General features: G+C 39.7%; 1 protein-coding gene and 1 pseudogene across 6 annotated transcripts in view; both read left to right on the top strand.

The window, feature by feature from the left end:
* Positions 1-3: 3 nt before the first annotated feature.
* The window catches only part of GON4L (gon-4 like), an 85,893-nt gene continuing 70,942 nt past the window's right edge, over positions 4-14,954 (top strand). For 3 of the 6 annotated variants that reach the window (XM_036015962.1, XM_036015963.1, XM_036015964.1), the window contains exons 1-3: positions 1,777-2,104; positions 4,023-4,553; positions 11,699-11,890. In XM_036015962.1, coding sequence (XP_035871855.1) covers positions 4,049-4,553; positions 11,699-11,890 — 697 coding nt within the window. In that variant the 5' untranslated portion in view covers positions 1,777-2,104; positions 4,023-4,048. Of the gene's footprint in view, positions 99-1,776; positions 2,105-4,022; positions 4,554-11,698; positions 11,891-14,954 lie in introns of those variants that run through there. The other 3 variants (XM_036015961.1, XM_028502973.2, XM_028502972.2) reach the window with 3 other exon arrangements.
* LOC114489070 lies at positions 7,163-9,028 on the top strand (annotated as a pseudogene).

The raw sequence follows: 14,954 nt of genomic DNA, 5'->3' as shown, positions 1-14,954 counted from the left end.
GGACCCCATCGCCCTGGTATCGTGAGAATGAGACCCCGCCCACTGACGAGCTGTGGGTCTAAAGAAGAAAACCGCTACGACGAAGACGGAGTACAAATGTAGGTATATTGTCTTATGAGAACCTATAGATCCTGTGATTCTGGTTCTCTGGGCTTAATATGGCAGCAGAATGTTTTGGGTAAGAGGGAGCTCAGGATTTTGGAAAAACAAAATTATATACTGCTTTCATTTTAGGATCACTTGCCATTATTGTTATACATTTCTGAGTCCACTAAAGGTTATTATGGAAATTTTCTTAAACTTCAGAAACTGAGAAACACTAATTAAAACTCTAATTAAAGATCAAACCTCGTGGTGGTTGCACAACTCTGAAAATGTACTTATAATTTAATTATACCAGTAAAACAAATGAATTTTGCGGTGTGTAAATTAAAGCTATCTTTATAAAAAGACAAACGAAGATTGCCAAAGTTAATCAACGATGGATATTTCTTTTCTAAAGTGTCAAGTGCTTAGGGCTGCTTAGGAGAGAGAGCGAGCATACACACCAATAGATACGCGTATTCTGCTGGTTCACAAGCTGGACATGAATGAAATTCCAAGCTTCTAGAGACTTCCTTGGCCTTTGGAAGAGTCAGGGTGATTCAGGTTAAAGTCAGACTGCGGTTAGGCCCATGATCACATCAATTTCACTCTTCATTTTGGCTGTGGATACTTTCATCCTGTTGGATTCTGTTTACAGACAGTATCAGATGAGGTTATTTAAATACGTAAATATTAGTTGGGAGTTCACTTGTAAAAGGAAAGTTGAATGCATTTTTCCAGCTTTGACATTCTCTCCTTCCAGAAATGTGGAAATAGTTCTGGGAGTCATTCATTTGTTCAAAACATAGGTATAGACTTATTGAACATTGACTATGCCCCAGGCACCTTCCTGGGCACTGGATCAATACATTAGAAGATAGTTAAGGAACTTGATTCTCCTTGATAGCTGTATATCTTTGTGAAATCACTTACCCAGCTGAGCCAGAAATTTGTCCTGTGTAAATTGGAAGGTATAATAATATACATTGTTCCATAGATTTATCGTGAAGATAAAATCACCTGTGATAACATAAGTGAAAGCATTTCGTAAAATGGCAAAGTATTATACACATATGAATAATTACTATGGAATGAGTCCATTACTGCCTTAGCTTTATTCGTGAAAATGCACTATTTGCAACTAGGAACTCCTTTCTGAAATGTTCTGAATTCTCCATTCCCTTGGTCCCTTCTTCCTGGTGTCTAGCAGCGAGGAGGATTAATTTTCAAGTTAAACAAGTAAATCTCAATCTACAGTTTTGTTTTGAGTAGTATAGCTCCAAGGGACGAGAAAGAGAGTTATTTACCTCACATTTAAAAAAATATTTTATTTACTTAGTTTTAGACGGGTAGGGTGAGAGAGAGGGAGAGAAACATCGATGTGTGAGAGAAACATCAATTGGTTGCCTCTCGCACGCCCCCATTTGGGAACCTGGTCCGCAACCCAGGCTTGTGCCCTGACTCAGAATCCAACCGGCCACCTTTCAGTTTGCAGGCTGACGCTTAATCCACTGACCCACATCAGCCAGGGCCCTTTAAATTTTCTTGCCCACAACTGACGTGCTAGCTTTCTGGCTTCATGCCACTCTAAAATAGGACAGCGCCTAGTGGTTGAAGCACGCTCTTTGACTCCCTGACGTCACGCGCCGCGACTTGGGGGCGCGCACGTAAATTGTTGCCGCTGGCTGACTTCCGGTGGCACAGACGCCGAGTTTCCGCGGGAGCAGGCGCTGGTGAGAGTCGGGTACTGTGAGGCGGGAAGAGGCAAGTGGGATCTGGACGCCCATCCGGAGGGTGACCAAGCTGAGGAAGTCGGGTCTGAGAGCTGGTGCAGGGTGTATGACAAAGTGGAAGTAAGGCTGTCTAACTGGGAGTGGGGTCTTGAGCCAGTGCTCGGCGCCCAGATCAAAAGCACAGTTAGGACCCCTTTTTGAAATCTTTTCTCCGGAGGGGCTCGCGCAGGGGCTACCCCCGGATTTGCATTCTTTCACCCTGTTGGTCTGACTTCAGTTCCCAAAAGGTGAGCCTGTTTAGAACTGCTGTGTTATCATTGCCAGGAGCCGAACCCTAGAGGATATGGGCTTTAAATAGTAGCTGTCTTTTTTCCCCTTTGTTTTCTTTTCTCTCCGCCCCCCGCCCCACCCTTTTTCTGGACTTTAGTAATTCATCTGTGAGATACGGGACTCGCCTAAGCTACTGCCACTCCCCTTAACCCGCTCACCATCCTCCCTTACTAGGGGCAACGGAATCTTCTCGTGTTTGTTGAGCTTTTAAGGGCGTCGGTAGATTGGAGGCTGCGGGGAGACTTCTAGTGACGTGTGTAAACTGAATTAGGGAGCTTTAAAACTAACCTTACAATTTAGACGCTTAAGAGTTAAAACTTTATTTTGCTGCCCTCTAGTCCAAGCTTTCACTGAGTGACCTGGTAGGTGGGTGTTCATTTAGATTTTGAACATTGTCAGTGATGAAGAACTCACTGTAACGCAAGGCAACTTTATTTTTGTACCTGTTTTATTGAGTAAGGTTTTTTTGTTTATAACAACTTTCCATATAAAGCCTAACTCTAGGTCCAAATGCTGCATAAAATAAGCACAGAGTAGGAAGTTCACGCCCTCTTTCATTCATTCATTTATTTATTCTAGGAAGATTCATTGTCTGCAGTAGGGCTGATACTGCCCAGTCTAAGGGTACTAGTTGAAAGAGTCCTTTTCCTGATAAAGCTCATAGTATTGTGGAGGGAGACAGGAAGGAGACAGACAGAAGGCAACCACAAAAGTGGTAATTACTATAAAAGAGGTTTGCAGCCCTGGCTGGTGTGGCTCAGTGTGTTGAGCACTCGCCTGCGAGTGGGAAAGTTACAGGTTTGATTCCCAGTCATGGCACAAGCTTGGGTTGTGGCTCAGGTCCCCGCTTGGGGTGTTGGTGAGGCAACTGATCAATGTTGCTCTCCGTGTTTTTCAGGCACATTGATGTTTCTCTCCCTCTCTTCTTGTCTATCTAAAAATAAATGAAATCTTTAAAGAAAAAAAGATTTGCAAACAGGTGCTATAAGCACATAAAAGAAGATACCCTCCAGTTTAGGTTAGTGTTGCCCTTAGCATGTGATAACTGGGATTGAAAGCAAGAGTCCAGAAGTAAGATAGTACAGTAGGAATCTCTTGTTTACCTTACACAATTTCAGTGTGGCCTAATCTCTTTAAACAACCGTAGTTTGCTTTTGGATTGTTTCTGTTAATGGAAACAAAAATAGAAAGTATTTTCTGATCTAATAAATTACTATCTAATTCTGTAGGTGCTATTCTTATTTCATTTTATAACTGAAGAAACAGATTCAGGTTAAGTAACTTATACCAGGTCACAAAGCTGGCAAGAAGCAGATTTGGGAAACAAATCCAGGCAGTGTGATTCAGTTTGCTCTCAGCATCATGCTGTTCTAACCCTCCTGATGGTAATAATAATAACTGACGCTTACTAATCACTTATTATGTAATTCTTTAAAAAAAGATTTTATTTAGTTATTTTAGACAAGGGGAAGGGAGGGAGAAAGGGAGAGAAACATCACTGTGTGGTTGCCTCTCATGTTGCCCCCACTGGGGACCTGGCCTACAACCCAGGTATGTGCCCTGACTGGGAGTCAAACCGGCAACCCTTTGGTTCGCAGACCAGTGCAAAATCCACTGAGCTACACCAGCTGGGGACACTTATTATGTAATTCCTATAACAACTCTATAAGGTAAAAATAATTGTTCTTCACAGTTGAGGAAACTGAAGTTTATAGAGATTAAGTCACTGAGCCAAGATCTATCCACTTCCACTTGATGGGTGATTGTACATTTGGTATAAAGTACTGCGTTCATGATTGAATGTAACTAAAAAGATATTTGAGGAAGTATCGTAATTAATATGAAGGTGGTAAGAACTAACTTTTATCCTTTCAGGATGGAACAACAGTATTACTTTTAAAATGTTGCCCAGTAAGAAGAGAAGAACTACAGTGACTGAGTTCCAACAGCATCAGGACAACCAGGAGGAAAACGACTTAGACCTGGAGTCAGCTGTTAAACCAGAATCTGACCAGGTTAAAGACTTAGGGTCAGTGTCACTGACCTGGTGTCGAAGTCACGGTACAGCGGCTGGCCTTGAAGTTCAATCTGTGCAGGATGCAGGAAATCAGTTTGGTATGGAGGATCCATCTTTGAGCTCTAGGGTACTCACCCAGGACACAAATGCGCCAGTTCTAGAAGCTGTTGATGTGGCCATCTCTAAGGGCATCACCCTTCCTTCCTTGGAGTCTTCCCAGCCCCTTAACATACATGTTGACAAAGAAAAACTCCATGCCACTGGCTCAAGGAGGGGGAAGAAGTTGACACTCAGGCCCAAGCCAGTTACCCAAGAAGACAGAGGTGATCATCCCATCACAAAGGAGCCTTTTTCAGGGGAGCCTAGTGAAGAAGTCAAGGAAGAAGGAGGTAAGATGTGTAAGGTTAGGTTACATTCTCCATGTCAATAACAGTTTGGCATTGACTTTGTCTGCCACTGCACTCTTGGCAGTGCCTTTACGTTTCGTTTTTCTGAGAGGACATACTGATTTGGTGTGGAATTGGAACTGCTCCTAAGGGTCAGCAGTGAACTTTATGAATGGGTGGAGACTTTCTTCTCTTCTCCCATTCTTTAAATCTTCTGTGTCCTTTTCTTTCCATTCTCTACCCTTTCATGTCTGGAGGGATGAACTATGTATGATTTTTTGTGATTTTGTGGATATCCATGAAGTGGGGCTTATGGAGGACGGGCAGTGGGTCAGAAGGAGAGACTACTGCCTGGGACATTGGGAAAGGCTTTACAGAGATGACGTAATCCTTCGGACTTGAAGGATGATTAGCCATTTGACAGAACGATGGCATGGGGTTTCATAGCCCAACAATAGTCTTCTTGGAGGTCAAAGACAGAAGAAGATGGCAACGTAGTTGCTCGGAAGAAGTGGTGAGAGGTGACTTCAGAGTGGTGGATTGTATTTACTTATATTTATTTGTTAGTACTTTTATTTTCACCCAAAGGCATGTTTATTGATTTTAGAGAGAGGGGAAGGGAGGGAGAGGGACGGGAACATTAATGTGAGACAAAAACATCAGTTGGTTGCCACTCGAACACTCCCTGACTGGGACCGAACCCACAACATAGGCATATGCCCGACTGGGACTCAAACTCATAACCATTCAGTTTACAGGACAACGCTCCAACCAACTGATGTTTTTGTGAGCCACACTGGCTGGGCTGTTTAGATTGTGAAGGGCTTTGTTTTTCTTGCTCAGGTGTTTGAACTTTTCCTGTAGGTGATAGCTAATTGATAAAGAAGCAGAAGACATAGTTAGAACTTAGGAAAGCTTATAGTCTAGTTGGAAACACAAGATGTGTGTAACTCATTTGGAGCAAAAGTTGTTTGTGTGTGTGGTACAGGTAACTAGGATTTTTAAGATTGGAACCTGCAGGATTGCTAGGTTTTGGTAGATTGTGGGGAAGGAGTGGAAGTGGAATTGCACACTTTGAAGACGTGTGGAAGTGCTGTGTTTGTGTTGGAGTGTATCAGGGCTTCAGATTGAAAGGGCAGACCCAGGTATTCACAGCTTTGCTGCTGTCCCCTTGAGCCCTTAGAGGGGATTGGAGTAGGATGTTGACAGTAAGGACAGAGAAGAAAGAGTATATTTAGAGACATGACAGAGAAAGAACTAGTATTGCTTAGAGATTGCTACCATCTAAGATACTGGATTGAGGGATGGAGAATCATGCATGATAATGTGGAATATAGTTGAGGGGCTGATTATTGAATATTTTTCTTCAAGCTAAGTTGTATTTATGACATGAAGACAGGAACTGGAGGAAAATACAAGATTGAAGTGCTAGAGAAGGAATGGACAATTAAGTAGGGGTTGAAAGTCACTCAGCTATTGAGTGGAATCTAGAGTTTTTTTAAACAATTAAATTTATTGGGGTAACATTGGTTAATAACATGATACAGATTTCAGGTATGCGACTTTGTAATGTGCCGTCTGTCTGCTCTTGTCACCATGTATTTGAGCCCCTTTACCCCCTCAGCCCTCCCCCACCCCCGTTCTCCTCTCGTAACCACCGTCCTGTTGTCTCTCTAGGAGTTTGTTTTTTGGTTTGTGTTTTCTATCCCATATGAGTGAAATCACATGGTTCTTGTCCTTTCCATCTGACTTACTTCCTTTAGCCTAATACTCAAGATCTGCCCATGTTGTCACAAATGGCAATATTTCATCTTTTTAATGGTTGAATAGTATTCCGTCATACACGTACCACATCTTTATTCATTCATCCATCGAAGGACTCTTGGATTGTTTCTGTATCTTGGCTATTGTAAATAATGCTGCAGTGAACGAAGGGGTGCATATATATTTACGAATAAATGTTTTCAAAATTTTCCAGAAGAGGGATTGCTGGGTTATATGGTAGCTTTATCCTTAATTTTTTGAGGAACCTCCATGCTGTTTTTCATGGTGGCTGCACCAGTTTACAGTCCCACTGGAAGTTCACGCCAGGGCTCCCTTTTCTCCCCATGTTCTTCAGCACTTGTTCTTTCTTGTTTTATTGATAGTAGCCATTCTGATAGTTGTAAGGTGGTATCTCACTGTGGTTTTGATTTGCATTTTCCTCATAACTAGTGATGTTGAGCATCTTTTCATGTCTGTTGGCCATCTGTATGTCCTCCTTGGAAAGGTGTCTATTCAGGTCCTTCACTAATTTTTTAATTGGATTGTTTGTTTTTGTGTTGAGATGTGTAGAGATATTTTTGATTGTCAGTTTACAAATATTGAAGTGTAGATAAATAAAATAAACATTGTTTAGGATTATCTGTGATACCACTGTCCTTCATTAGAAGGGATAGTTGGAAGTTGATTCTATACCTTGCACTTTAATTGGAAGTACCTGTAAAAGAAGTACATTATGAGTGTCTATATAGAATCCTTTTTCCCCCAATTCATTTTTTTTCCTAACTAGAAATATAACATACAAAAAAACATAGGGAAGAGAGAGGGAAGGTTAAAAATTCATATATGTGCATTTTAGAAAATACTGAAAAAGTTTAAAGAAAATTAAAGTTGGATTTTTTTGGAGGAGCGCAGGTTCAGTGTCCTAGTTTTTGGTGGTGGTCTCAACCCTGTTTTTAGGACCGATGGGTTAGAAACTGCTGCACCTGAAATTTCTTTGGCTCCACTCCAGATGCTGAATGGGAAGAATATAAAACTGGAATAAAAAAAGGTTCTATTCAGACATATGTGCTGGGTGCCTGTAATCAGGAAACAGTAAAATATTTCCAAGATGCTGATGAGTGTGAAATAGCTGAAAATGTTCCATATCCAGGTCAGAAAGGTGTCTTTACTGAAGCTCAGGGCTGCAGATTGTGTACCTCAGTGGGACAAAGTCCTTAAATGAGCCAGTCCCTGGTTACAGTTTTGGTCCCAAGGCTGTGTTCCACATCCCAGTTTAAGGGTGTTGATAGCTTGCTCACATCCCCTTGGTCCAAGGAGAAGTAGATACCAAAAAGTGTGGCTCTGCTTTGGTCTCCAGTCTTGCTACATGCTTGAAACCAAGATCATTTTGCTGCTTTGGAAAAGACATATTATGAGAGGGCTTCCATATCGAAACCACATCGTTCTGTGAGAAAATGCATAGCATGCCACCAGGTTCATAGCTTTGGCAAATGTTGGAAATCCAGAGAAGAAAAAGTATCTTTATGCATTTAGTATTGTTCCCATGAAACTAACGGATGCAACAGAACTGGTAAAACAGGCTTCTGATGTCACTGAAAACCCTTACAGAAAATATGGGAAGGAAGCATCCATGGGAAAACACATTCCTGCCCCTGAGGAAGGTCAGCCTGTCAATTTTTCTTTGATTTAAATGAAGGCAGGGAAGGAAGTGTTCATCCACAGGCAGAACTAGCAAGTCTTCTTCTCACCCAGAGCAGCCTCGGAAACCTCCTCAGCCTCTGGGACCCTGCTGGTTTTGCCTTGCCAGCCCTGTAGTGGAAAGCGTTTGGTGGTCAACATTGGCACATATTGCTACCTTGCCCTGGCCAAAAGAGGCTTGTCTTGTGACCATGCCCTTATGCTGCCAGTCAGTGGTGGACCTTTCAGCAAAGGTGGTAGAAGAGGTGGAGAAATATAAGGCTACATTGAGGAGGCTCTTTAAGAGTTGAGGAAAATGGCATTCTATTTGAGAGAAATTGTAAGAGCCATCACATCCAGCTCCAGGTCCTTCCTGTGCCTCTCAGCCACTGCACCACCGATGACTAAATTCAAGATGCCTTCATTACCCAGGCACAGGAGAGACAGACAGAACTGCTCGAAATCCGAGAGCACTCCAACTTCAAGCAGCTCTGTTTAATTGCACAGCCAGGAGTAGCATATTTTTATGTAGAACTTGACACAGGAGAGAAGCTTTTCCACAGAATTAAAAAGAATTTTTCTTTGCATTTCGGGAGGGAGGTCCTGGCAAGTTAAGCCATCCTTAGCACTCCTGACAAGTCTGACTGGAGGCTTGTGTCGGACTGGTTAGGGAGAGGAGGCGGCCCTGGCTCGCGCCTCTGGAAAGGCTTGGAGTCCTTTGACTTCACTGTGGATGGGCAAAGTGTTTTAAAGAATTTACAGTCTCCTGTGGGGACTGTTCGCCTCTTTTTGGTACATTCCCTTGGAACCTGCTTATACCGAGAGGCCTAAAATTGAATATTTTTCAGAAAAAGTCACGTTCTAGGACGAAAACCCAATGTTAAAAGCATGTTTGTCATCCAGCTCCAAGTATTGCTTTTGTTTGTCGACATTTTTTAAAATGTTTAAATTATTAAATAAAATCTAGATGCTTTTCAAAAAAAGAACAAAGAAAAATTGTCCATAATCTTACTACTCATAGTAGATTACTATTAAAATTTAGTGCATATTCTTTTTGTTTTACTTTAAGTAATGTTTTAGATTTCTGATCATGATTAAGTGTGATAGAAAAGAAAAAAATCCAAGGGGTTACTTTGATGTATCAGCATTTTGTTACAGTTGATACCGTTCAGTCATTTCTCTAGACTGCAGGTGCTAGTGATGAAACCTTTCTCTGTATTGGTATTTAATAGAATTTTAATTTTTCTTTTAAAATTGATTTATATTTTCCTAATTTCTACTTTTTAAAACTTTGCCTTCTAAAAATGACTACCTTAAGCCAATTTCATCTTATAATTAGTTGGTTTGTGGAGTTCTCAGCTAATTATTTTCATTTTACCAACTTATACTTCTTAGGCGGACAGTAAAATAATTACATGTGTACTCTGAATAAGGCTTTTCCTTCTCTCTTTTACCCTTCTCGACTTCTCTTTCTAAGGTCTTTCAGCATTTAGCATATTGATAGAGAAAAGGAAGAGCGGAGTCCTAAGGTTCCTAAGGAGAATTAAACTGAGAAGCAACGTGATGGGGTCAGAGAAAAGAAAGGTTGCAGAGAAAGGGAACATTTTATCTATATGGAGGTGGTGCAGATTATACTGTAGGGACAGTTTCAGAGTAGTTCCAAATATGTCTTAGGTAGCAAATGCATAAATGGAAGCTCTACCTACCAAAGTGAGCTTCTGTATTTTGCTTAGATGTAAAGATTCTGGTACGTTTGTTTAAAAAGTCATTTGTGTTAATTCAATTTTTAAAATGTTAGATATCACTAAGTCTAGAAATCATTATAGATTGTTGATTAAATGAAGCCTCTATGCTGTACCTTTTTTTTTTTTCAATCCTCACCCAAGATCTTACGGGTGGAGAGAGAGAGAGAGACATCAATTGGTTGCCTCCCATATACACTCCAGCCAGGGATCAAACCTACAACCTAGGTATATGCCCTGACCAGGGATCAAACCTACAGTCTTTTGGTGTACAGGATGATGCACCAACCAACTGAGCTACCTGGCCAGTGCTGTGCTGTGCCTTTTTTTTTTTTTTTTTTAAGATTTTATTTACTTAGTTTTAGAGAGGGGAAAGGAGGGAGAGAGGGAGATAAACATCCACGTGTGGTTGCCTGTCAAGTGCCCCCTACTGGGGATCTGGCCTGCAACCCAGGCAAGTGTCCTATCTGGAATTGAACTGGCGACCCGTTGGTTTGCAGGCTGGCTCTCAATCCACTGAGCCACACCAGCCAGGGCTGTGCCGTGCTATTGATAGAAATTCCTACTGAAGAAATTTGGCTGAGAGGAACTTTTGATTTGATGGATTTAGGATTCAACTCCTTGTACAAAAGCCAAAGCCTCTAGGCTTTTTGACATTGTGTAGTAATCATGGGCTCTAGAGGTTAAAAAAAAAAAAAAGTAAGACTGAAGGTAAATACCAGTATAGATTGTTTCAAACTTTATTTTAAAATAAAGGCTTTTTTTGTTTGTTGGCAGCAGGGGTCTTCCAATTTAAAATTATGCTTAACTTCAGTTGAAATTGCTAATATTGATGAGATAGCAGTTCACAAAAGTATAAAATAGGCTGTCTGTTTTGAATGGAGCTCATTGACAAATAACTTGATCTCTTTTTGAAAACAAAATCTATTTCACCCTGGCTGAGTGGCTCAATTGGTTGGAGTATCGTCCTTTGCATTAAAAGATTGTGGATTTGATTTCCAGTCGGTGCACAAACCTGGGTTGTGGGTTCAATCTCTGGTCATAGGGGAAGCAACTGATAGATGTTTCTCTTTCTCTTTCTCCCTTTCCTTCTTTCCCCTTTCTTCCCCCTCTAAAATCAATAAACATATCCTTGGGTTAGGATTTAAAAGAATCTTTTTTGACTATTCAATACACAAATGTGGAAAAAATTCATAAATACAGAAAATACATAGCGATAAATTAGGCACCCTTTCATTCTGTCCTCTTACTCCTCAAGTTCTCTTCTCAAAAACAATCACTGTTTAATAATTTCTTGTGTATATTCTGTAGATTTTCTGTGTATTCTTTTTTCTATCACAGATTAATTCCGTTTACTTGGAATACCCCATTAATGTTTCTTTGCTTTTTTAATGTTCCACACTGCCCTCAAAAAGAATGATAGTACTCATGAAGAGTTGAGGTGAGAAAGAGGAAAGTTGTCTAGTGAACTATAAAGCCAATATTGATAATTTTATAGTGATTTTTACTCTGATGCTCTGTAAAATTGATTTACAGTGTCTGAAAGTTCAGGGCATTTTATAATGTATATAATTTATAGTTAATTAAATGTAATGTTAATGGTCATCAATATAAAGTGTCCTTTAGTCATCAGGACTATAACCCCACCCTGCAGTTATGAATCTTGACTTTTCTGTAGAAAAAAAATGTGTGTTTTTTTTTTCTGTGTAGGTCACCGTATAATAGAGCTAGGAAGGCGTTAGTAATTACATACTTCAAGTCCCTGATGTTACAGATGAGTGAATTGGATCTGAGCTTATTTCAGTATTTCTCTTGGGACACTGTCCTAACAGAGGAATACCTATGTAGTGTATGCATCATTAAATGAAGTTCTAACTAAAAAGGGACTTATAACAATACGCTGATTTCTGTAACAGTATGACTGAAACTAGCTAAAATGTGAAGCAATGTTTGTGATTCTTCCAGGAAAACCTCAGATGCATTCTGGAGGAGAGACGTCTTTACAGCCATCAGGCAGCCACTCTGTAAAACCAGGAGCCCAGCCTGGGAAATCATCTCAACTAGATATCTGTGCCTCTCCTCAAGGAAAGCCACTCAGGACTTCAGATCACCAAGCTGAGGAAGAGATAGAGGATGACGGACTATTTATTCCAATGGGTAGGCTTTCTTTTTCTTTCCTTTTTTATTTTTTATTTACTTTTAGAGAGAAGGAAAGGGAGGGAGAAAGACGGGGAGAAAAACATCAGTGTGTGAGTGATACATCGATTAGGTTGCATCTCACACACCCCCAACTGGGGACCTGGCCTGCAACCCAAGCATATGCCCTGCTGGGAATTGAACCTGTGACCCTTTCGTTCGAAGGTTGGCACTCAGTCCACTGAGCCACACCAGCCAGGGCCTTTTTTTTTTTTTTTTTTAATTAAAAAAACCTAGCCCTGGCTGGCGTAGCTCAGTGGATTGAGCGCGGGCTGGGAACCAAAGTGTCCCAGGTTCGATTCCCAGCCAGGGTACATTCCTGGGTTGCAGGCCATAACCCCCAGCAACCGCACATTGATGTTTCCCTCTCTCTCTCTATCTCCCTCTCTTCCCTCCCTAAAAAAATAAATAAATAAAATATTTAAAAAATATATTAAAAAAAAAAAACCTCTTTATTGAAGTATAAAAAGCAGAAAACTGCATAGGTTCTAAGATACACAAGTTCACTGAATTTTCAGTTTGAATACACCTGTATAACCAGCAACCAGATCAAGAAACAGAATGTTACCAGTACCCAAAAGTACTACCTTTCAGTTATTACCAGCACTTTAACTGTGGGTAACCGTTATCCTGACTTCTAGCAGTAAAGATTGGTTCATCCATTTTGTGTTTTTTATGAATGGAATAATGTATATGTACTTTTTGTGACTGCCTTTTTCCACTCAAAATTGTGCTTATGAAATTGGCCCACATTGTTACATGTACTTATAAATTGTTCGCTTTCATTTCTATGTAGTATTCTGCTTTTTGCATATTCTACATTTTTCTTTATCCATTCAACTCCTAACGGGCATTGGGATCATTTCTCGTTGTAGGCTACCTCAGGTGCTGCCGTGAACATTCTACTATAGATCTTTTGGTGAACATACATGCTTTATTTTCATTGGGTGGAATTAGTAGATCATAGGATTAGGCCTCCTTAAAACTTTTTTGAACTAAAGTAAATAGACTTTATTATTCAACTTAACAAATGATTTTTTAAATGGTTTTTTAAAAGATTTTATTTACTTTTAGAGAGAGGGGAAGGGAGGGAGAAAGAGAGGGACAGAAACATCAATGTATGAGAGCTATGTTGATCGGTTGCCTCTTGCATGACCCCGGCCAGGGTCCTGGCCCTTTCAGTTCACAGGCAGGCACTCGATCCACTGAGCCACACTAGCCAGGTCTCAACTTAAATGATTTTAGATTTCTTTTAATGATTTCTTAAATGATTTTTCTTTTTTTTTTTTAATTGCAAATACTAAATCTGCATTACTATGTAGGTTAGAATTGGTAGTGGCGGATATCCGTATCTCATTTCTGAACTTGGGGAAAGGTGTTCAGTATTTCTCCATATTGTATGACTGTAGTTGCAGGCTTTTTATATATTGAGTCAAATTAAGAAATTTTTTCCTTTTCAGTTCTCGGCGGTGTGGCTCAGTGGATTGGGTGCAACCTGTTGTGACTAAAACTGCTGTCACATATAGGTCTTTGATAGACATATGTTTTCGTTTTTCTTGGGTAAATAACTAGGAGTGGCATTGCTGGGTCTTAGGGTAAATGTATGACAAACTTTATGAGAAACTGCCACACTCTTTTCCAAAGTGATTGTACCATTTTGCATTCCCACCAGCAATGTATGAGATTTATAGTTGATCCCCATCCTTGCCAGCAGTTGTCAGAATTTTAAATTTTATTCATTCTGGTAGGTGTATTTCCTTGTGGTTTTAACTTGCATTTCCCTAATGAATAATGATTTAGAGCATAGTTTCATGTGTTTATTTGCCACTTGTAGATCTTTTTTGGTGAAATGTGTGTTCTTTATTATTTATTTTTATTCCTTTTGTAATTGCTATGTATCTTGCAGGACATACTTTGAAACTATGGACTTATCTTGTTTCTCCTCAAATTTTTGCCCACTAATTTTAGCATGCATTGTGGATCACATGCAACAGTTACTAGTATGTTGTTTTAATAGTGATTTTTTTCTATTTCTCTCATTACTTCAACATTTATTAATTGGAATTTTTCTGTGGCCCATCTCCCTCATTGATTTATTTGTTCAGTTTTTTATATGAGCATGGACTCATGGATATTTACCTTACAATTTGAGTTATAGGGAAACCCTGTCATTATGGTGCTCACTGTTTTCAGCATGAGCTGTGGGGAGCTGCTTCAGCTTATGCTTTTATGGTGTATGTTTTAGTTTCATTTAAAGGAACTCTTTGCCTCATCCAATGTCATAAAGTTTCTTTTTTCTTTTTTCAAGAAGTTTTGCACACTACCTTTAGGTACGTGATCCATTTTGAGTTAATTTTTATAAAATGTGTGAGGTATAGCTCAGCTTCTTTTGTACATGGATGTCCAGTTGCTTCACCATTGTTTGTTGAAAAGATTCCTTTTTCCATTAAAAAAAAAGTCACTTGTCCATATTTCTGTGGGTCTTTTCTGGACTCTTTTCTTGTCCATTGATCTCTGTGTCTAACCTTCACCAGTACCATATAGTCTTTTACAGTAACCTAGACCTACAGTCAGGTAGTCTGAGTCTTCTAACTATGCTCTTTTTTAAAACAAGATCATTGGGCTAGTCTCGGTTCTTTGCATCTCCATATAAATTTTAAAATTGGCTTGTCCTGTTCTTCAAAAATACTTGCTGGAATACCTGCTGGTAATGAATCTGGGAATCAGTTTGGGAAAGTTGCCATCTTAACAGTATTGGGTTTACATAGACTAGGTGTATCTCTCTATTGATAGGTCTTTTAAAATTTCAGCAATATTTCATAATCTTTAGTATATACATTTTTATATATTTTCTTATGAAACTACCTGAGTATTCTTTCTTACGCTGTCAGTTTTTCTTTTCAATTTCAAATTGTTTATTGCTAATATATAGTAATACAGTAGAGTTTAGTATATTGGTATATCTTGTGACTTTGCTATTAATTTACTTATTAGCTCTGTATACTTTTTAAATTTTTAAAAATTT

This window comes from Phyllostomus discolor, chromosome 14, assembly GCF_004126475.2.
Source record: "Phyllostomus discolor isolate MPI-MPIP mPhyDis1 chromosome 14, mPhyDis1.pri.v3, whole genome shotgun sequence".
Lineage (NCBI taxonomy): Eukaryota > Metazoa > Chordata > Mammalia > Chiroptera > Phyllostomidae > Phyllostomus > Phyllostomus discolor.
Note: the sequence above shows the minus strand (reverse complement) of the source record. Positions and strands in the feature narration are given on the sequence as shown.